Source organism: Hyperolius riggenbachi, chromosome 1 (genome assembly GCF_040937935.1).
Source record: "Hyperolius riggenbachi isolate aHypRig1 chromosome 1, aHypRig1.pri, whole genome shotgun sequence".
NCBI lineage: Eukaryota > Metazoa > Chordata > Amphibia > Anura > Hyperoliidae > Hyperolius > Hyperolius riggenbachi.
The window spans coordinates 95,114,638-95,138,810 of record NC_090646.1 but is presented as its reverse complement, the minus strand read 5'-3'; the positions used below and the strand labels follow the sequence as shown (position 1 = coordinate 95,138,810).

The 24,173-nt window shown below is 44.7% G+C and overlaps 1 protein-coding gene across 1 annotated transcript in view; it reads right to left on the bottom strand.

Moving 5' to 3' along the window:
* The window catches only part of WFS1 (wolframin ER transmembrane glycoprotein), a 62,456-nt gene that overhangs the window by 26,562 nt on the left and 11,721 nt on the right, over window positions 1–24,173 (bottom strand). Inside the window, exons 3-4 of the mRNA XM_068277125.1 lie at window positions 17,373–17,455; window positions 941–1,085 (exon numbers count right to left, since the gene is read on the bottom strand). Of these exons, the coding sequence (XP_068133226.1) occupies window positions 941–1,085; window positions 17,373–17,455 (228 nt within the window). The remainder of the gene's footprint in view (window positions 1–940; window positions 1,086–17,372; window positions 17,456–24,173) is intronic.

The window sequence follows — 24,173 nt, the reverse complement described above, 5'->3', positions numbered from 1 at the left end:
GGGAGGAGGATTAGGTTTTTTTCACAGGCTGAGCGCTGAAGATGCAGATAAGCTTGCCTGTGTGTAAGGTTTACAAACAACTTGGCTGCTGTCATTGTATCACAGGAAGAAATACCGGTAGTCCTCGGTTAACGAACGAGATAGCGACTGTCGGCTCGTTCTTAACCTGAATTCGTCCTTAAGTCGGGACAGCCCCCTTTGCCCCCGTTTTTAATGCAGAGTAAGCGCAGCGGAAGGTAGACAGGGGACATCTCACCTGATCCTTGGCAGTAGAAGGTCCCATCGTGCTGCCCGGAAGCTGCGCGGCCCGTCCTCTCGCTCCGTCCACTGTCCTCCCAGCGGCTTCACATGCGTCGCATAATGACGCATCAGGAGGCGCCGCCACTAGGGGGCTTCTTCTGATTGCGTCATTATGCGACGCATGAGAAGCCGCCGGGAGGACAGTGGACGGAACGAGAGGACGGGCCGCGCAGCTTCCAGGCAGCATGATGGGACCTTCTACCGCCGAGGATCAGGTGAGATGTCCTCTATCTACCTTCCGCTGCGCTTACACTTCATTAAAAACAGCGCAGAAGAGGTAGTCCCCGGCGGCATGACGTCATCGCGGCAGGCGTTCGTATCGGCGGGTCGTTCGTAAGTCGGGGACTACCTGTAATCATGTTCTATTGAAGCTGTTTGCAGCTAGATTTGCTGCATAAACTATCTAAACTTTACATAAGATATATAGACAAGTTACTTATTATAGTTAGTTTCTCATCTCGGATCCGCTTTAAGGGGTTGTTGGTGGAGCTCTCATTTATAGGAAACACTGGCAATTTCCTTTAACTGTCTGACAGGTGCTAACAAGCCCTGGAGGTCACAAAAGGAAAATGAGACGAGCCTGCAATAAAAGAAGAATTTGCTGTAGCCAATATTAGCTTGGAGTCAGCTGTAAACTCACCTCTTCTGTCTGCCAAACATCTCCGCAGAAGCTTCACCGCGTCCCTTCGACCTTGCTTGGCAGATTGGATGAGCCAGTCCACCGCGGCACAGCTGTTCACCTCTTCATCCTGCTCCTCGCCAAGTTTCAAGTAGTATTTTCCTACCTGCAACCCAGAACATGGATATAAATACAAGTGAAGTAAACCTGTGACTTCTTTCAGCAAATACAAAAAGTGTAGCCCTATATGATGGATCTTTGCTGCAGTGGCTTGAGAAAGAGCTATCGAAACAGCGGGCTGTCGCCGTCAAAGCCTATTTTTGTGACTAATATGTCATTTTAATGGCATTTCAATAAAGAGCTTATTTTTATTCTGTGGTGCCAGCCCTTTTTGTATGCATGCTGTATGGGCCTCATTGGTACTGAGACCTTTGGCTTGGGCACGCAGGAATTTCTCCTTTTACTCCACGATTTTTGCAGTATTATAAATGTGCAGTTATGTCAACATCCAGGGACAGATATTTGCAGACACACTCGTCATGTAATGTTCCCAAAATGACTAATCAATCAGTATCTGTTCTCAACCTCCCCCCCTCTACCCCCAATAAGGATTACAGCGGCTGCTCAGCTGATTATGGGACTCTTCAGAGTTACAGTATTCAGCAGGTTTTCCTGAGTACAGTCCTCTATCAGCAGAAAACATGGACAACCTAAATTTGCGTACACCCGCTAGATGAAGCTCGGCCGAGGCAGCCAATGATGTTCGCCTCTGCTGTAAAAGCTAGTATGTATTTAGTAGCCCCCATGAAACTCCCACCCCACTCGCGATCAGCCTGGCGGATCAACTAACAGCATTGTTCTCACTCACTCATCACTCCCCAGCATGACGTGGCGTCTCTCGCGTGCCATTTCATCAGCCCTCCCCTGCTAGGGAGCTAGCAAGTAAGCATCCATAGTGACCTCTCCTTTCCCTCAGCAGCACCCACATTGACCACCTCCCTCCACCCAGCAGTACCCACAGTAGCCTCTCCTTCTTCCATTAGCACCGACAGTGACATTTGTCCCTAGCCAGCCTTCAGATACCGCTCATTGCATTATTATTATTATTTAATATTTATATAGCGCTGACATCTTCCGCAGCGCTGTACAGAGTATATTGTCGTGTCAAATAACTGTCCCTCAGAGGGGTTTACAATCTAATCCCTACCATAGTCATATATATGTATGTATCGTGTAGTGTATGTATCGTGTAGTGTATGTATCGTGTAGTGTATGTATCGTGTAGTGTATGTATCGTATGTATGTATCGTGTAGTGTATGTATCGTGTAGTGTATGTATCGTGTAGTGTATGTATCGTGTAGTGTATGTATCGTGTAGTGTATGTATCGTGTGTATGTATCGTGTGTATGTATCGTGTAGTGTATGTATCGTGTAGTGTATGTATCGTGTAGTGTATGTATCGTGTAGTGTATGTATCGTGTAGTGTATGTATCGTGTAGTGTATGTATCGTGTAGTGTATGTATCGTGTAGTGTATGTATCGTGTAGTGTATGTATCGTGTAGTGTATGTATCGTGTAGTGTATGTATCGTGTAGTGTAGGGCCAATTTATGGGGAAGCCAATTAACTTTATGTTTTTCAGATGTCGGGGGGGGGAAACTGGAGTACCCGGAGGAAACCCACGCAGACACGGGGAGAACGTACAAACTCTGTGCAGATAGTGCCCTGGCAGGGATTCAAACCAGGGACCAAGTGCTGCAAGCGAAAGTAATAACAAATATGCCACCGTGCTGCTCAACTAAAAGATAACTGAAGTGAGAAGAATATGGATGCTGCCATATTTTTTTTTATCTCCAATTAAACAATACCAGTTGCCTGGGTAGTCTGCTGATCTATTTGGCTGCAGTAGTGTTTGAAGTAGACCAGAAACAAGCATGCGGCTAATCTTGTCAGTTCTAATGATATTATCAGAAACACCTGATCTGCATCTGCTTGGTCAGGGTCTATGCCTAAAATTATTAGAGGCAGAGGGTCAGCAGGGCAACTGGTATTGCTTATAAAAATATGGCAACCTTCATATACCTCTCACTTTAGTTGTCCTTAAAGCAGCAACCAAAATGACCTTTTCCCTCTGGTCACCCCCAACTGTGACCTCTCGCTCCTCCCAGCAGCAACAACAGTGACCTCTGCCCCTAGCCACCTCCAGTGACCTTGTCCTCCTTTCAGCAGCAACCACTGTGACCTCTTCCTCACCAACACAACCCACAGTGACCACTCCCCTCCCTTCCATCTCTAGGAGCAACCACAATTAACTCTCCTTTCCACTAGCAGCGCCCACAGTGAGCCCCCCCCCCCCCATCCCGACACTCCCCAGCAGAACTCACAGTGACCTCTCTACCCCCCCCCCCCCCCCCGATTTTGCAGTTATAGCTTAATTTATCAGTGATAACATAGCCACAAACAGCCCAATGTTTTGGCATGCAGGCCATTTGACGAAGGCCTGTGTGCGGAAACGTGCTGTTTGTGGTTATGTTACCACTAATAAATAAAGTTACTGTCTGCTTATTCGTCACGATTGACGTTACACCTCTGTGGGATGTGGGGGTTTGTTGTTTGACTCCCTGGTGTCTTAATGGTTGGTGGTTTGAGCTCAGGGGCCATCTTTTCTTTCTCTCTATCCCCCCCCCCCCCCCCCCCCACCACCACCCACACTATTCCACAACAGTTGCCACAGTTACCCCAACAGAACCCACAGTGAGCTCTTGCCCCTGACACCCCACACCGTGACCTCCTCACAGCAGCCACAGTCACTTCTGCCTCCAAGCCACCCCCACAGTAACCTCTCCCTGCCTCGTTTTGGCAATACGAAGGCAGCTGAAAGGATCTGTGTCACCTGGAAAGACATCTGTCATAATAAGTTTAACTAGAATTTCTGGTTCAAGTTGAGGTAGAAACGGCTTCTTAAACTTTGCTTTACAAGTTGAAACGTTGTCTAAGAGATAAAGAGTAGAGAAACCGAGAGCCCAATATAGTGTAGTATGTTAAGCATAAATGAAGTAAAGGTTATCGTGAGAAAATTATACTCACAAACATGGGTTACCACACAGGCAACCACTGTATAGGCAGGTGAGGAGATTAGACCTGTCCTCACTCAGGGATAAGAAGTCGCTCTCTGTAGATGCGAAAGGGGGTAGATCACCCCTCCACCAGGGGTGGACACGGTATAGCAGTAGGAGAACAGAGGCGCCAGCAGGATAAAAGTGGATAAAAACTTTAAAATTTGCTGGGAGGAAGTGGTGGACTTACCTCCATAAAGCAGACACGAAAGACTGTCTGAATAGTAGTCACATTTATTAATTAGTACCCCAAAACAGTGCAACGCGTTTCACAGGCCCAGCCCGCTTCATCAGGCAATAAAAATGGGGACAAGACAGAATTTCAGCAATAGCAGGTGTAGCGCCTCAGGGGGAAGTTTAAAGAAGTTTCCGTGGGGGAAGTTTAAAGAAGCGGTCTCAAACGTCCTGACTTAAGAACGGATTCAAGTTAAGAACAAATCTACAGTTCCTATCTCGTTCTTTCAGGGACTACCTGGTATATAATATACATTTCTCATAGAGTAATATGCACCATAAATTACCATTCCCCCATGTTCCTGTCACTTACTGTAGACAGTATATATAGGTAGAAAAAAACGGTTTGTAAAAAATAATACCTTTTAATGGCTAACGAATAGAGTTAAATGATGCAAGCTTTCTGGGATCTGACAGATTTTGTACTAGTCCATCTCCTCATGGGGAATTCTCAGATAGACAAACAGATTTTTATTTTTGTATTTTTTTTCCTTACAAAACAATTTATTCAATAGCAGTTGCCAGTCCGGCTGCCAAAAGAGTGTGCAAACAATTAGGGTGGCTGGGCGACGTCTTTGTTTAGTTCCTTTCCAGTAATGGCTTTTGTAAAGAATAAAGGTAATATTGAGAATCCTTCATGAGCAGACGGATGAGTTCAAAATCTGTCAGATTTTTACTGCTTCCTGTAAGTGACAGCAACATAGGAAAAAGGTAAAAGGAGAAAACAGTACATTTTAATATTTTTTAATAGCGGTACTTCATCACCAATCACTGCTATTCCTCTAAGTATTTTATCAGGAGCCATAGCTAATAATACAAAGAAAGCTCACTATCATTTGAAGCAAATCCGAAGAAAGGTGCATCAGTAACACGGGGGAGTAGTGGATAGCACCAGGGATGCTCATCCGGATTCCGGACATCCGGGTAACCCGAATATCCAAACTTTTTACGCTATCTGATTCGGATTCTAATTTTTTTTAAATCCGGCTAGCGATCTGCGGATATTTGGCCTCATAACGCAAATATTGCGGATATCCGGATCCGAAATACTGTAACTAAGGAGATGACGTCCTGGAACCAATCAGAGGGCTCCCAGCAGAAGCCCTAGCAACCAATCACAGAGGGGAACTCTGGCCAGCCCCACCTGACCTCATTGAGCCAATCAGAGGGCTCCCAGCCTAAACCCTGGCACCCAATCACAGAAAGAAACTCTGGCCAGCCCCCCTGTATAATAAGGAGGGCTGCCATGAAGAAACATATTGGGCTTGATTCACAAAGTGGCGCTAACAGTTAGCACAGCTGGTGAAAAGCCCTTTATCATGCCTAAACTCAGTTTAGGCGTGATAAGTTTAGGCTTGATAAGTTTAGGCGTGATAACTATAGCACCAACTGGGTTAGCAGCGCAGTGCACAGCTAAATTTTTGGTGTACTTCGCATACAGTTTAATGGCGCTGCTTTGCGTGCGGGACTTTGCGCGCGATCTAAACTTATCTAAGCTTATCACGTCTAAACTTATCATGCCTAAACTGGCTTTTCACCAGCGTGGTGCAATGGTTATCACGCCTAAAGTCTCTAACTGGGTTAGCACCGCTTTGTGAATCGAGCCCATGGTCTTAGCTTGCTGAATGCTCACTGAGAGACATGCTCCAGTGCTGGTGGCCTAGCAAGGGCTGTAAGCCTGTACACAGTTATAAACCTAAAGCTGTTCAGTTATTAACCCCTTCACTACTATCACTACACTATTGTTAAATAGTTAATTAGCTTGACTGATGTCAATGTATGACAGTCAGAGTGTGTGCTTCAGTGCTGCTGGCCTAGCAGTGATAAACCGAAAGCTGTTCAGTGATTAATCACTACACTATTGTTAAATCATTAATTAGCTTGATGTCATTTGTGTGACAGAGTATGTGCTGCAGGCAGCTGCTATGTGTCTGTGTGTGTGCTGTGCACAGACCAGGCCAGCTGCTGCCTGCTGGCCAGCTATTAGCCTTAGGTATAGGTTAGGGATTAGGAGATAGGATTACTGTGTTATTGTGTAGTTAGTACTGTAGTACTGCAGTCAGTGTGCTAGTAGTTGTTAGAGTAGTAGTATTACTGTGTTAGCTTTCTACAGAACTGCTGTGCTGTGAGCAGTGCCAGTGTGACAGTTAGTGTGCACTAGTGTCTTTTCCTCTGCTGTCTGACTGTCATTCGGCACTTGGCACGTGTCACTTGCCACGTGGCATGTGTCACTTGGCACGTGCCACTTGCCAAGTGTCACGTGACAAGTGCCATGTGACAAGTGCCACTTGACACGTGCCCAGTGCCACGTGCTAAGTGCCCAGTGCCATGTGCTAAGTGCCAATTGCCATGTGCCACATCCGGCATGCTCCTGGCAAACGTTACACCTGCTGCATTGCCCTGCTCCTGCTGCCTGTGCAGCTCCCACCGCCAGGCCAGGGTGCCACAGGCCACTGATACCACCTATATTTAACCCAAAACACAATTGCTGCATAATTCTTTGGAGGTGTCTTGGCTGAAAACTGTCATGTCCCAGTTGTGCGGTTGGACTTTGGACACAATGTGGGCTGCACGACCGCTGTCTGGAACCTAGGCCTAATGTTAATTGACAGCAATTTTTTTTGGGTGGGGGGAGGATTTTAACTCCCCACATCATAAATTAGTGTTCCCCTTTAAAAAATAATGATGCTACATGCCTCATTTACCCCAAAAAACTTTTTAAAAGCAATTTAAAGGCCACTTCCGGTTTTTCTATCCGGATATCTGAATCCACCCGATAATGCGTTCGGATATCCGCATGAACGCGGATATCTGAACGATCGGATCTGGATATTGATCCGGATATGAGGGTATCCGGATCAATTCGGATTTTGAAAAGGGGTATCCGAGCACCCCTGGTTAGCACTCTCGCCTTGTAGCACTGAGTCCCTGGTTCTAATCCCAGCCAGGGCACTAACTGCATGGAGTTTTGTAACCGAGATCTTTGGTTTCCTCCCACGTTCCAAAAACATACAGATAAGTTACTGTACCGTATATTCCGGCGAATAAGACGACCCCCCAACTTTTCCAGTTAAAATATAGAGTTTGGGATATACTCGCCATATAAGACTACCCTTCTTCCAACGCACACCAAATAAAAATTAAAAAACATCATATACTGGTGCTATGTATAAACAGATACTGGTGCTGTACTGTATGTGGTACCCAGTATATAACAGTATATAGGCGATTGACTGGTTGAATTGGTCAACTCTCCCTCTCCCTAAGTGGATTGCTCAGTTCTCCTTGTCTGTTTATCTGAGTGCTATAGAAGAACAGATTGCGCAGTGCCCATAAAACACGCCTCTTTCACACTTCTGGCTCACCCTTGTATCCTATTTACCTCCTTCTCTGCCTCTCAGATCTCGCACATGTGCACCTGCGCTGCTTCACTACAGTCCTCAGCAGGGAGATCTGAGAGTCGGTAACAGGATAGGGCGTATAACCCGGCATCAATGACACCCGGCATCAATGACACCCGGCGTATAAGACGACCCCTGACTTTCCAGAAGATTTTCAAGGGTTAAAAAGTAGTCTTATACGCCACTATATACTAGTATTCCCTCTAAATTGGCCCTAGAGTACAACACATGACTATGGTAGGGATTTGAGCTCCCCTGAGTGACCTGATTATATATTCTCTGTACAGTGCTGTGGAAGATGTCAGCCCCATATAAATACTAAATAATAATAAAATAATACGATTCTTCAAGCTCTCATTCTAGCCAGATGGCTGACTCACATCATATAAATCAGACCATAAAAGAAGCAACTACGGAAGATCTGAAAAAATATTTTTTGTATCAGTAATAATGCTTAGAAATTCAACAACATGACTGGGAACCGCTTGGAAAACAGCCTACAGTACTTTTAGCATAGAAAGATGTGTAAATAGAAAAACACCTTCCTAAAGTTTGCTTAAACCCTTCGCTGCATGAATGTTTCTAACTGCCTTTTAAAGGGAAGGTTCAGGGACTGTTTCAAAAAAATAAAAATCTGCATCCACTTACCTGGGGCTTCCTCCAGCCCGTGGCAGGCAGGAGGTGCCCTCGGCGCCGCTCCGCAGGCTGCCGGTGGTCTCCGGTGGCCGACCCGACCTGGCCAGGCCGGGCTCCTTCCGCGTTCCAAAATGCGCCTCACGGCGGCGCGCTGACGTCATCTGACGTCCTCCGGGCTTTACTGCGCAGGCTCAGAACTACTGAGCCTGCGCAGTAAAGCCCGGAGGACGTCCGATGACGTCAGCGCGCCGCCGTGAGGCGCATTTTGGAACGCGGAAGGAGCCCGACCTGGCCGCCGGCCTGGCCAGGTCGGCCACCGGAGACCACCGGCAGCCTGCGGAGCGGCGCCGAGGGCACCTCCTGCCTGCCACGGGCTGGAGGAAGCCCCAGGTAAGTGGATGCAGATTTTTATTTTTTTGAAACAGTCCCTGAACCTTCCCTTTAAAGCAGACTATAGGCAAGGGAAAATGTGGTTAAAAAGAAATGTACTACTGTAACTAGTTGGATCATTTTATTTAAAACGGACCTGAACTCAGAACTTCATCTCTGCTCTAAAAGATACGAAACAGCATAATAACCTTTAAAGAAAAACATTTCTTCGTTACAGCTGATACAAATCCTGCAATAAATCTGCAGTGCGTCTACTTTCATGGAAGCAGACTGTCAGGAACCGGCCCGCGGCACGCCTGCCTGTAGATCCTCCTTCTTTCATCTGAAAAACATTGCAAAGATTAAACATCTGATTCCCCCAGAGGATCTTCCAACCCTAGTCCACGCCTTCATCACATCACGGCTGGACTACTGCAATGCCCTTTATGTTGGCCTCCCCAAAAAGGACCTGCGTCGCCTGCAATTAGTGCAGAATGCTGCTGCCAGATTGCTAACAAACCAGCCTCGCCACTGTCACATTACACCGATCCTTCGCTCACTGCACTGGCTACCAGTAGAATGGAGAATACTCTTCAAGATTGGACTGCTGACATTCAAATCCCTGCACAGTCTGGGCCCTGGATACATGAAGGACTTGCTAAAGCTGCACCACACCTCTCACAACCTCAGATCAGCAAGTTCTGTAAACTTGGTCACTCCCAGAGTGCACCTCAAAAAATCTGAAGATAGAGCCTTCTGCCATGCTGCCCCTACTCTCTGGAACTCCCTACCACACCCAGTAAAGACAGCACCATCCCTGGAGCTATTCAAATCCAGACTGAAAAGCTACCTGTTTAGCCTGGCATTTCCAGACTTATAAAATTTCTTCCTCTGTACCACGATGGTCTGAGCCATGCTTATGCGCTTTGAGTCCCACGGGAGAAAAGCGCTTTACAAATGTTATTTGTTGTTGTTGTTGTTGTAGTATACGGTTCCCGACTGCGGGTTTGACCAGATTAAGCGGGGCACAGCCTTATTTAAGCTACAAACAAGGCTGGGACCCCTCAAACTCTTCCCACTGCCACCACTAGCGTTGCTAGACACGTCCCCTCAGCTGTCGAGGGCTCAACACGCAAACTGCGTTTTCGTATTTGGGTCAGCTTTGCGCTTAGGCCAAATACGAGAGCGCACGCACGCACACACCGTTGCAATCTTACACTATAGTGACGCACAACCACTAACAGTCGTTCCGAACGATACTGTTAGCTACTCGCACTGGCGTTTCGTACGTTGGGTCAGCTGCGCGCTGTAGGCCAACGTATGACAAACGCCCCCACACACAATGCAATTACAATTTCATATGGTAGTGTTGCTCAAGCATACAAATTAGGCATGGACTTATACACGGTTACACTTCAGTCTCTTCTAGGCTATGAGTGTTAGTTTAGTACGGCAGAAGTCAAGCTTATTAAATAATAATTTAATATTCCAGAAAAACATAGAACAGTGCAGAACTTAATATATACAAAAAGATTACAAAAAACAAAGTAAAAATAGTTACAAGATAAAAGTTACAAAGATAACACACACGGATATTTGCGTAAAAATAAACGGGGGAAAAAAGAACGTTACCAGCTTAGGTTAGAACGTTGTTTGACGGGAGGACGCCGTTTCGACCAGGAGTCGCGATCCTCCCTAGCTATTCGCTACCTCCAAGAGAAGATACCGGTGGCTGTCCTGGGCCACCTTAAATAGTCCGAAGTGTCCCCTGGGGCATTTAATGTCCAGCCCCCAGGAACTAATGCAGTTTCCCCGTTTGTGACATCACCGAACGCTTGTCATAATCCTTCTTGTGATATGCAAACTTCAAAGGGGGTTCCTGTTTTAGCTTCTTGAAGTTCGGCAGGACACAATCTCACCCATTGAACTCTGCAGACATCAAAAAGCTTCCTCCACATTATTTCCTTGGTTAAAGTGTATTTTAGCACATCCATGAAAAGATTGAATTTTGGTTACAGGTAGCAGTTTGCCTGTAATCCTGTAGACAGACGCAGACAATCACACCTGGGACAGTAGATCAAAAGTGACTGCTAGTGGCTTAATGAGCTGCTTCCTTGCCTATTGAAGGTGACTGGTCATATTCACTGAAGACCTCTTTAGATGCAAATGTAGGTCTAGTGACCCACCCACACAAATACATGAACAGTCCAGGAATCTAGCCTGCATATCTACACCTTAAAAATGGGAAAATGAAAATATATTACTGTATTATCCTTAACCTCCTGAGCGGTATGGACGAGCTCAGCTCGTCCATCACCGCCGGAGGCTGCCGCTCAGGCCCTGCTGGGCCGATTTTCTTCAAATAAACAGCAGCACACGCAGCCGGCACTTTGCCAGCCGCGTGTGCTGCCTGATTGCCGCCGCTCTGCGGTGATCCGCCGCGAGCAGCGGCGAAAGAGGGTCCCCCCAGCCGCCTGAGCCCAGCGTAGCCGGAACAAAAAGTTCCGGCCAGCGCTAAGGGCTGGATCGGAGGCGGCTGACGTCAGGACGTCGGCTGACGTCCATGACGTCACTCCGCTCGTCGCTATGGCGACGATCTAAGCAAAACAAGGAAGGCCGCTCATTGCGGCCTTCCTTGTTTATTCTGGGCGCCGGAGGCGATCGGAAGAACGCCTCCGGAGCGCCCTCTAGTGGGCTTTCATGCAGCCAACTTTCAGTTGGCTGCATGAAATAGTTTTTTTTTAATTAAAAAAAAACCCTCCCGCAGCCTCCCTGGCGATCTCAATAGAACGCCGGGGAGGTTAACAGCATCAGCACCCCAATATATCTCCACACAGACATATTGTTAACATCCTGTGTTTACCAATTACCTCTCTGCCATGGCAGTCAACTGAAACAGCTGAGGGCTCAAATTACAGTTGTGATTAGTCACAGATTGTGGAAGGGGGGGGGGGGATTAGACAGGCTAAACTCTCTAAAAACATACAGGGTATATTTCTATAGGTTTTCCTTCTGTCCTGTGCAAGAGTTCAGGCCCATTTTAACACTGTAAGAACCACAGTGTGTATGCGGCGACAGAACGCCGAGACAAGGGCTGCAGCTCGGACTTCTGGGTCTCGGCGAGCCACTGGCGTCACTGGAGCGCAGTGTGGTTCTCAGACGCCATTGGATAAGCGGAAGACACGTTCCCAGTACGCGCTACGCAGATGTAAACAGGTGTGCCTGCCTGTCAGCTGATTAGCTGACAAGCTGAATAACTATTGGTTTAGTTTCAATTCTGTTTGTGTTGATTGGTTAAGCACTTGTATTTAAACTCAGTGAGCGCCCCCAGTCATCGCCTGTGATAGCATTAGCTGTGGCTTGTTGCTGAGTATGTGGTCACTACCTGATTGATTCCTGTTGCCGATTATTGCCTTGTATCCTGACCACGTTTAACCTCTGATTGATTCCTGTTGCCGACTACTGCCTGGTATCCTGACTACGCTTATCTCTACTGGATTTCCTGTTGCCAACCTTATTCTTGTTCCTGGACTACGCTTGCTAACTGCCTGGATTGACTTCGGCTTGGACACAGACTTGCATGAACACTGCCTGGACTGACCTCAGCTTGCCTAGACTACGCTATCTTTGGAAAGTATTATCTGGACTGCCTTGCCACTCTGGAACATCTGTCTCTGCAGTCATCTGATTCATTCATCTGGATTGCCTCATCCTCCAGGCATCAGGTGACTATACAGTGGGGTGCGAAAGTTTGGGCAACCTTGTTAATTGTCATGATTTTCCTGTATAAATCATTGGTTGTTACAACAAAAAATGTCAGTTGAATATATTATATAGGAGACACACACAGGGATATTAAGTTTATTGGATTTACAGAAAGTGTGCAATAATTGTTTAAATAAGATTAGGCAGGTGCATAAATGTGGGCACTGTTGTCATGTTATTGATTCCAAAACCTTTAGAACTAATTATTGAAACTCAAATTGGCTTGGTAAGCTCAGTGACCCCTGACCTACATACACAGGTGAATCTTATTATGAGACAGAGTATTTAAGGTGGGGGGGTCAATTGTAAGTTTCCCTCCTCTTTTAATTTTCTATGAAGAGTAGCAACATGGGGGTCTCAAAACAACTCTCAAATGACCTGAAGAGAAAGATTATTCACCATCATGGTTTAGAGGAAGGATACAAAAAGCTGACTCAGTGATTTCAGCTCTCTGTTTCCACAGTTAGGAACATATTGAGGAAATGGAAGACCACAGGCTCAGTTCAAGTTAAGGCTTGAAGTGGCAGACCAAGAAAAATATTGAATAGACAGAAGTGATAAATAGTGAGAACAGTCAGAGTCGACCAACAGACCAGCACCAAAGACCAACAACATCATCTTGCCGCTGATGGCGTCACTGTGCATCATTCAAACATTCGGCGCACTTTACACAAGGTGATGCGGTATGTGAGAGTGATGCAGAGGAAGCCTTTTCTCTGCTCACAGCACAAACAGAGCCCCTTGAGGTATGCTAAAGCACAATTGGACAAGCCAGCTTCATTTTGGAATAAGGTGCTGTGGAGTGATGAAACTAAAATTTAGTTATTTGGGCATAACAAGGGGTGTTATGCATGGAGGAAAAATAACACAGCATTCCAAGAAAAAAACCTGCTACCTACAGTAAAATATGGTGGTGGTTCCATCATGCTATGGGGCTGTGTGGCCAATGCAGGGACTGGGAATCTTGTCAAAGTTGAGGAATGCATGGATTCTACTCAGTGTCAGCAGATTCTGGAGACCAATGTCCAGGAATCAGTGACAAAGCTGAAGCTGCGCTGGGGCTGAATCTTTCAACAAGACAAAGACCCTAAACACTGCTCAAAATCCACTAAGGCATTCATGGGGAGGAACAAGTACAACATTCTGGAATGGCCATCTCAGTCCCCAGACTCGAATATAATTGAAAATCTATGGTGTGAGTTAAATAGATCTGTCCATGCTCGGAAGCCATCAAACCTGAATGAACTAGAGATGTCTTGTAAAGAGAAATGGTACAAAATACCTTCAACCAGAATCCAGACTCTCATTGGAACCTACAGTAAGCATTTAGAAGCTGTAATTTCTGCAAAAGGAGGATCTACTAAATATTGATTTTCATTTCTTTTTTGTGGTGCCCAAATTTATGCACCTGCCTAATTTTGTTTGAACAATTATTGCACACTTTCTGTAAATCCAAAAAACGTCATTCCACTTCTCAAATATCACTGTGTGTGTCTCCTATATGATATATTTAACTGACATTTATTGCCGTAACAACCAATGATTTATACAGGAAAATCATGACGATTAACAAGGTTGCCCAAACTTTCGCACCACACTGTATATATACAGTACACTTGTGAATACTGTGCCCATTGCATTGCTAGAGTTATCAGGTTCTGTTGGTGGATTACCATCTGTCAGTCTGTATGCTACATCTACCTGCAGGGTGTATTGTGTTAGGCAGGAGTTTTTTGCAGGTGTTACGGGCTGGGCTATAGGTCAGTCATATGGGCATACAGCCTGACCAATAGTCATTGACCAGACAAGCCTGACAAACACATCTTGGAGTTGTCCTTTAAATGCCAGTCTCTGTCAGTAACTATCTCCTGCATAATGCATCACTACTGCAAGATCCCAGCCCGCCCTCATCACTTTATAGTTACCAGAAACAAATATTTCACAAGCCAGGTTTCTGTGCAGTGTTGCCTATTGCTGTAAGGCCGTCTGCAGTGTTTACCTCACCCTCTCTGATAATAAATTACTCTGTCTAGTAAAATGAAATCTTTCTGGCTGTAATTACATGTTATTGCAGGAACAGTGCCGGAGTATGGAGCACTCTGTGCTGGGCCCAGTACAGTCAGCATAGAAGCAGCCTGGGTCCTCACACATGAAATGTCACACATATGAGGTGAAGAATGCGCTGACACTGTCCGATCACCTCATTGCCAGCTCTCTGTATTCAGCTGATGCTGCCTTTGGATCTTGAGCCAGTACACTTATATTACCAACTGAAGACCACTCAGCTGATTAGGGGAAGTGGGAACGCTTAAAGGAAATCAGGATCAAATAGGCATCTGTCACAAACTCAATCCTGCACCCTGAAACTTACATAACAGGGAAGTTAAAAGCCTGGAACTGCTTTTTGTCCTGTTATTTAAATATATTGTTTTTTTAAAGGTGGAAGGAGGTCCCTGATCTGGACCCTGAGGACCTTAAAGACTCTATAGCTGCTCGCCAGTCTGATGTGGTGTCAGCTAAAGATAGATTGATAGCCATCAAAATCCTACACCCCGTCTATTTTACCCCAGCTCGTCTCTACAAATTGACTCCCAAAGTCTCTCCTGAATGTACTAGATGTGGTTTAACTAGGGGTACATTTGTATCTACACTACCAGCTCCTCCAGGGCCTAGGCATTCTGAGTCCCATGCTGCAAGTGCTCATGGGAGCTCAGCCTGAGGAGGAGAAGGCTTTTGCTGAAGCATGTATGAGATTTCAGAGGCAAGGGGGAGGAGAGAAGAGGAGGAGAGGGGAGTGGAGTTTTCACAGGCTGAGGGGAGTAGATGCAGAGCAGCTTGCCTGTGTGATAACAAGCAGAATATGGCTGCTCTCATTGTATCACAGGAAAAAATAATCATATACTGTTGAAGCGGTTTAGAGATAGATTTATTGTGTAACCCATCTATTATATATATATATATATATATATATATATATATATATATATATATATATATATATATAGAATAGAGAGCGAGAGAGAGAGAGTACTTGCTATATTGGAGCAGCAATAGATCAGCGTCCCATAGCATTGCAATGCAGAGAACAATGCAACTCTGCGTTCCAAAAATAAAAATAAAAAAAAAATGTTATGGGTTTCATGCGCAAATCTATTAAACATCTACTGTATGTGCAGTGTCTGGAGGGATTTCATTAGATTTATCCCTCTCTGATCAGATTCTGCGACAGATCTATCTTTGGTCCACACCTATAATTGTATGGCTACCTTTAGGCACAAAGAACCACCCATGTCTGCTGTTCCACTGGAGCTCAGTGCTTCTAACTACATTTTTCATACCCATCACTTAAGGCGGGTTTCCACTAGGAGCCATTTCCAAATCGGCCGCGGCTCCAGTCATGCCGCAAAGACGCAGCCCGAATCGGCTACAGGGAATCGGGTGCGTGCTGCAGGAATCTGCAGCGTGCCCCCAGAATGCCAGCCCATTATAGGTACAGGCAGCATCTGAATCCCCTGCATGGAAACACTGCTGCATAGTGGAAAGGGGCCCTTAACCACTTGCCGCCCACAGTGCTACCCCCCCCCCCCCCCCAAAGACCAGGCCATTATGTGAAGTACTGGGCTGTGCAGGCTCTTCAGCCTCCTGCACAGCCCAGCTTGGGAGCCCAGTGATCGGACTTACCTTTTTTTGTCCCTAAGGGGACATGCCGCCGGAGGGGTCCGATCGCTGCAGCACTTTGTTTTTTTCTTCGCCTCTATGAGGCTCTCTCTCCCCCCCCTCCTCCCTCCCCTTTGTGAACAGATTTGGAACAGGACGGTGATTCGTCCTGTTCCGCCTCTCATAGGCATCAGCCTATGAGAGGACGGCACTCCCCGGCCAATCAGAGGCCGGGGATCGCCAATCTCGTAGAGCGCTGCGGCCCCCGGCAGCGCTGTACGCTTCTAAACAAAGGGGATTTCTTTTTAACGCCACCTGGTGGTTGCGCCCGGCTAACGGAATAGTACCGAAATTACTGTGTCAATAGATAAGGAAGCCCAGACAGTACCCCCCTTCACACCACCTGTCACACCAAATGTACCTTGTGCTGGTGGCTTATGCAGCAGCCCCAGTGCAGTGCGAAGACATCTTTTCCAAAGTGCTGAGGTTGATGAAGATAGTGGTTAGGTAGAGCTGGTGTTGCCAGGACTTTGTTATGTAATGACCCTGCCTGTAGAACAAGCCCCCTGCCCCCCCCCCCCCACGCAATAACACCCCTGTCCCCCACATACGCTTGCATATGTCCCCGGTCCTTGGAAACATTGCCAGATACTGAAGCGGTCCTTGGGTCAAAAAAGGTTGGGGACCACTTCTTTAAAGGGTCACTTAAGGCAAACAAAAAAAATGAGCTTTACTCACCTGGGGCTTCTACCAGCCCCCTGCAGCTGTCCCGTGCCCATGCAGTCTCGCTCGGATCCTCCAGTCCCCGGGTTTGGCGACAGGCCTGGGAACGCGAGTGATTCGTCCCGTTCCTGGCCACAATAGCGCCCTTTGTACTGCTACACAGGAGCATCGAAGCGAGACTGCGTGGGCACGGGACAGCTGCAGGGGGCTGGTAGAAGCCCCAGGTGAGTAAAACTCACTTTTTATTTTACCTTAAGTGTCCCTTTAAGATAGCAAAATTGTAACTTCAAATAGGACAGACTCAGGAAATGGCAGGGAGTAAAGGCAGAGGGTAGATAGAAAAGCAAAGGGAAATGGAGTGCTCTCTTCCAGAGGAGAACCAGTCTTGTGTGCCAGTCCTATCAGTACACACTGGCAGTGCATTGGCAGGCTGCATTGTTTGTGGAGGGGTGTAAAGCAGAATGTGTTGATTATGTAGTGAATCATCTTGGCCTCACACAGCAGAATTCCAGAAAACCACTGTCCTATCTGCTAACACACAACATGGTTTACCTCACTCTGAGCCTTGGAGTCCCCATGTCTGGCTCTATCCAGCAGCTCCTGCAGTGTGGCCTCGTCTTCTCCAGCCAATGTATCTGCAATAGGAAGTCACATCAGATCACATGCTGCACATATTCACAGACAACTACAGAATACAGGACTGGTATATTGTATCTGGACAGCAGGTTTAGGAATACATCTCTCTTCTCAAAGCCCCACTCCACACACCTGTTTTTCTAGTTCTGTGCAGGTACCCAGTGCCAGAAATAGTTTCCTGTAAAAGCTCTTGATAAGCACATATGAGCCTGATCAGGAGCCCAGGCATTGGCCACTTCCTGTACCTCATATATTTATTACACCAGGATGTAATTTACCCATGGAATCCAGTCTGCGCCTGCATCCCTGAAAAGTGGGATGATGCAATCTGAGCAGCAGTCACAACCAGAAGAGGACTGCCTTAGCGGACCTCAATTCAGAACTTCCTCTCTGCTCTAAAAGATAAGCAATAGCATAATAAGCTTTAAAGAAAAAACGTTTCTTTGTTACAGCTGATAGAAATCCTGCAATAAATCTGCAGTGTCTACTTCCTGCTTTCATGGAAGCAGGCATAGGGTTAACATCCTGTGTTTAAAAATTAGCTGTTGTGCGGAGGACTGCAGAGATTCCTGAGAGGACACAGCTGGGAGATCAAATTACACTTGTGATTAGTAACAAATGAGGGGGAATTACAGGCTAAACTCTCTAAACACATACAGAAGGCATTTCTCTCTGTTTTCCTCCTGTCTTGTGCAAGAGTTCAGGTCCACTTTAATACAGGTTTTAAATCGTGATCATTTAAAAAAAAAAACAAAAAAAACCAATCAAAATAAAAACCCTTTATCATGCAGTAGCCTTGTTTGATGCAAAATGGTAACATATGACCCCGTAGCATATATGACCCCGTAGCATATTTAGGTCTATGCCTATACATGGGCTTTATATTAAACTTAGAAGGTTGACAAAACAATGGCCTCAATTCACTAAACTTATCTCCTGTCTTTAATAACTCTTCTAGAGTTGTTACCATGGTGATAAGGCATGTAGTATTCAGGAAACATTTTACCTCAGGCAAGCCTAAAGTTAACTCTTCTGTCTTTAAATTAACTCTCCAATCCTTAAAATAACTCCAGAGTTAAAGACAGGCTGTTAATTAGCTGCATGTGAAAATAACTACAGAGGAGGTAAATTAACTACAGGAGAGGTAACTTAAGGAATGAAGAGGTAAGATAACTCTCTCACGTGTGGAGGTAAGTTTTCTCTTGCCTTATTATCTCTAGCATGATCTTAGTGAATTGAGGCCATTGTGGCTTATGAGATATGTACAGTATATACATCAAGGTTGAGGATATCTAGCGGGGGAAAGTGAACCCCTGGGCATAGAAGCAGCAATCAATGTAGTTATTTGGTAAGAGACCAAATTACCCCTCTAGCAGTTCACAAAGAGTTATGCACAGAGCCTGAGCCTCTAAGTCTGGGATAGCGCTGTCTTTTTACTGGAAAATAGTGTTAAATAGAGGGTAGAACATAAGAAAGAGGAATACCCAGGACTTTCTGGACTCCCATTAAAGAAACGCTCCAGGCAAAACTACTATTAAAGTTCTCACTCAACAGTCATAAAGTAGATCAAAAAGAGGGGGGAAAAAAAATGTAAAATTCATGTATTTAGATGCAATCAGGTGCAGTTATGTGACCGGCACATACACTCGCAGTGTCCGGGAGAAAGTTACCGACTTTGCACCAGTGCACACCAAAAACCTCTAGTGGTTTTTCAGAGCAATTCTAGGCATGTTTGGAGCGATTTTCGAAACATGCCTAGAGTTTTTTGGTGTAACTGAACAGTTTCTGTAACAAAAATGCTTGCAAAACCGCTCTGATCACTTTGATCACCACTTTCCTATACTTTACTTTGAGGCAGAAACTCGTCAGAAATCCGCAAAAATGCTGCAGGGCCCGAGATTGCGTTTGAGGGAAAAAAGAACCGCTCTGGTGTGCGCCATTCCATTGCAATACATTAGGCATGCGGTTTTCAACCCGCAATCGTTTTTTAAAAACGCTCAGAACCGCTCTTGGTGTGCATCAGGCCTTTGACTGGAGGAAAGGAATGCTGATTTGACACACACCACTCCAACCAAGACATGGGGGCGTGGACAAGGTGTCCATTTTTCCGGTATAGTGTCCCTTTAACAGAAGGTTAGAATACATAGACTTTTATTCGAATACCTACTATCGCTAGGCACTAGGGAAATTATCAAGCAACCACTGAGGAATTATACCATTTGAATAAAGTTTTTATGCTGTCATTGGTTGCAGATAAGCGACTCACAACTTTGTTTTTTTTTTTTTTTTTTAACCCTGATTATAACCTTGATTATAACATCTTGATCAAGCATTGTTGATGGTATGACTTATACTTCCATGCAAACTGTTCTTTTTCTTCATATTGTTATTTTATATGCTGTATACTTATGCATACCTATATATACTCATGTATGTTCAGTTAACAACTCAGCACAAATGTCATTGTTAATATGACTGTGGAAAAATTTGAAAATCCTTTAATAAAAATTATTGAAACCTAACAGAAGGTTAGAGGATTCAGTTGTAGTCTCCTTTGATCTTGCTATGTAGAGCCTGCCTATTGCCGGATACGATGGTCAGTGATGGTCACATGACTGCTGCTGCTGCTAGCATCACAATACAATTACTTACAAATCTTTCAAACCTCAACTCTATTTTTTAAAATGCTATTGGGAGAGGAAGAGAGCTAGACCTTTAAAGTGGGATAAAACTTTGATATAACATTCCATAAAAATTACGTTTTATTACCCATAGTTATCATATTTGCTTTTGTGCAAATGTGCAGTAATAGTGTCTGTGTACCAATTCCCAAAGTACAGTTTATCTGCTTTGAAAGCGGCCATTGCATTTTATTGCATAGCTGCTGTATTTATATATTAAAATCTATCTAGTGATCACTTCTCAGCTCAGTGCAGCTCAGCTTCAGCAATTTGCTAATGTTTACTAAATGTATCTGACAAAGGAATGTAAACAAAAGTTTCATAGCACTTTAACCACTTCACCACTGAGGGGTTTTACCCCCTGACCACCAGAGCAATTTTCACCTTTCAGCGCTCCTTCCATACATTCGTCTATAACTTTATCATTACTTATCCCAATGAAATGAACTATATCTTGTTTTTTTCGCCACCAATTAGGCTTTCTTTAGGTGGGACATTATGCAAAGAATTATTTTATTCTAAATGTGTTTTAATGGGGAAATAGGAAAAAATGTGGGAAAAAATTATTATTTTTCAGTTTTCGGCCATTATAGTTTTTAAATAAAGCATGCTACTGTAAATAAAACCCATGAAATGTATTAACCCATTTGTCCCGGTTATAAAACCATTTAAATTATGTCCCTATCACAATGTTTGGCGACAATATTTTATTTGGAAATAAAGGTGCATTTTTTTCAGTTTTGCATCCATCCCTAATTACAAGCCCATAGTTTATAAAGTAACAGTGTTGTACCTTCCTGATATAAATATTTAAAAAGTTCAGTCCCTAAGGTAACTATTTATGTTTTTTTTTTTTATTGTATTTTTTTTTTTTTTTTTTATAATTACAAAAAAAAAAAAAATTGGGGAGTGTGGGAGGTAATGAGTTAATTTATTGTGTAAATGTAATGTTTGTATATGTAAAATGCTTTTAGGGTGTAGTTTACTATTTGGCCACAAGATGGCCACAGAGTGTTTGTTTACATGCGACCTGTAAGCGTCCGGAAGGACGCTTACAGGAAGCAGTAGGAGGCTGGGAGACGCACAATGATCTCGCTGTTTCTGAAAGAAGCAGCAGATCATTGCGGGGGCTAGATCAACGAACGGGAATGGATTTTCCCGTTCATTGATCTCCGGGCGAGCGGGCGGCGGCGTGCACGAGCGGCGGGTGCGTGCGCACGAGCGGCGGGAGCGCGGAAGGTACGGATTTCTCCGTCCCTGGTTTTTTAGGAGGGAAAAAAGGGGCGGAGAAATTCGTACCGCTGGGGGTAAAGTGGTTAATACATTTTTTTGCCAGGGTAACTTTGCAGCACACATACAGTGGTGTGAAAAACTATTTGCCCCCTTCCTGATTTCTTATTCTTTTGCATGTTTGTCACACTTAAATGTTTCTGCTCATCAAAAACCGTTAACTATTAGTCAAAGATAACATAATTTAACACAAAATGCAGTTTTAAATGATGGTTTTTATTAATTAGTGAGAAAAAAAACCTCAAAACCTACATGGCCCTGTGTGAAAGAAAAAAATTGCCCCCTGAACCTAATAACTGGTTGGGCCACCCTTAGCAGCAATAACTGCAATCAAGCGTTTGCGATAACTTGCAACGAGTCTTTTACAGTGCTCTGGAGGAGTTTTGGCCCACTCATCTTTGCAGAATTGTTGTAATTCAGCTTTATTTGAGTTTTTTTTTTTAGCATGAACCGCCTTTTTAAGGCCATGCCACAACATCTCAGTAGGATTCAGGTCAGGACTTTGACTAGGCCACTCCAAAGTCTTCATTTTGTTTTTCTTCAGCCATTCAGAGGTGGATTTGCTGGTGTGTTTTGGGTCATTGTCCTGCTGCAGCACCCAAGATCGCTTCAGCTTGAGTTGACAAACAGATGGCCGGACTTTCTCCATCAGGACTTTTGGTAGACAGTAGAATTCATGGTTCCATCTATCACAGCAAGCCTTCCAGGTCCTGAAGCAGCAAAACAACCCCAGACCATCACACTACCACCACCATATTTTACTGTTGGTATGATGTTCTTTTGCTGAAATGCTGTGTTACTTCTACGCCAGATGTAACGGGACACGCACCTTCCAAAAAGTTCAACTTTTGTCTCGTCGGTCCACAAGGTATTTTCCCAAAAGTCTTGGCAATCATTGAGATGTTTTTTTTAGCAAAATTGAAACGAGCCTTAATGTTCTTTTTGCTTAAAAGTGGTTTGCGCCTTGGATATCTGCCATGCAGGCCGTTTTTGCCCAGTCTCTTTCTTATGGTGGAGTCGTGAACACTGACCTTAATTGAGGCAAGTGAGGCCTGCAGTTCTTTAGATGTTGTCCTCGGGTCTTTTGTGGCCTCTCCGATGAGTTTTCTCTGCGCTCTTGGGGTAATTTTGGTCGGCCGGCCACTCTTGGGAAGGTTCATCACTGTTCCATGTTTTTGCCATTTGTGGATAATGGCTCTCACTGTGGTTCACTGGAGCCCCAAAGCTTTAGAAATGGCTTTATAACCTTAACCAGACTGATAGATCTCAATTACAGTACTTTTGTTCTCATTTGTTCCTGAATTTCTTTGGATCTTGGCATGATGTCTAGCTTTTGAGGTGCTTTTGGTCTACTTCTCTGTGTCAGATAGCTCCTATTTAAGGGATTTCTTGATTGAAACAGGTGTGGCAGTAATCAGGCCTGGGGGTGACTACAGAAATTGAACTCAGGTGTGTGATAAACCACAGTTAAGTTATTTTTTAACAAGGGGGGCAATCACTTTTTCACACAGGGCCATGTAGATTTGGAGGTTTTTTTCTCACTAAATAATAAAAACCATCATTTAAAACTGCATTTTGTGTTCAATTATGTTATCTTTGACTAATAGTTAACGGTTTTTGATGAGCAGAAACATTTAAATGTGACAAACATGCAAAAGAATAAGAAATCAGGAAGGGGGCAAATAGCTTTTCACATCACTGTACACCGGTGCAGCACAGATCTGAGTGTATGGCAATCATGAAATGATGAAAGCAGAATTTCCTTACAACTCAGCTGACTGAAGCAGGAGGAATGAATAGAGAATCTCCTACCACCCCACAAGACCTGACTGTAGAACCAGCAGCTACACATTGCTGTTCTCCTTTACTTATGAGGTAGCTACACATTGCACATTGGCTTCTAAGGGCAACAATGGTTAATTTGCATATATTCAGCAGTGATGCACTGGGAGACATCTCAAGCTCACTCCAACCTGAATTATAGCAACTTCTTTCTGTTTTAAGAAAGCAAACTTTTGTATTCATAACATTTTAGTAAGGGGGCTTTTAGGACCATTGTAGCCCCTCACACACTCCAATGAGTTCTGGGTCACCATGAGCTTGCTGGTTAGTCTGTACCTCTGGGTGTTACAAGCCTTATTCCACAGAGCCATGCACTGATAAGGATCAAACAATCCGAAACACTCTGTATGCGTGTTGGATTATTATGGCTCTGTACAAATTAACAAGCTGACACATCATTGTATTCCAGCGGATCTGGAGGTGTGTTTAGCTTCCAAGGGTACAATGGTTAGTTTACATATATTCAGCAGTGATGCACTGGGAGACATCTCAGGCTCACTCCAACCTGAATTATTGCAAATTCTTTCTATTTTAAGAAAGCAAACTTTTGTATTCATTTTACATATCTGCGCCATTTATTGCTGTTTGCTTTATCCCCGAGTTTGCATAACACAACTCAGCCGAATCAGTCTGCCAGTAGTGATTGCATTATGTTGTGGTTGCTTTATTCCTCTAGTACAGGAAATACAGACCAGGCAGGAAAATAAAGCTGAAGTGTCTTTTGCAGAAGCAGCATAGGAAAATAGCCTGCTGGCTGGTCTGGTCTCCATCATTATCAACAGCAGCAGCATTCCACACTCACCTCCTGCACCCTCTATCAGAGCAGCTGTGAGGTTCCTGTGAGAACAAGCTCAGGCCAGCTCAGGAGACACCTCCGCAAGCAGATGTACAGCATTCCCTGATG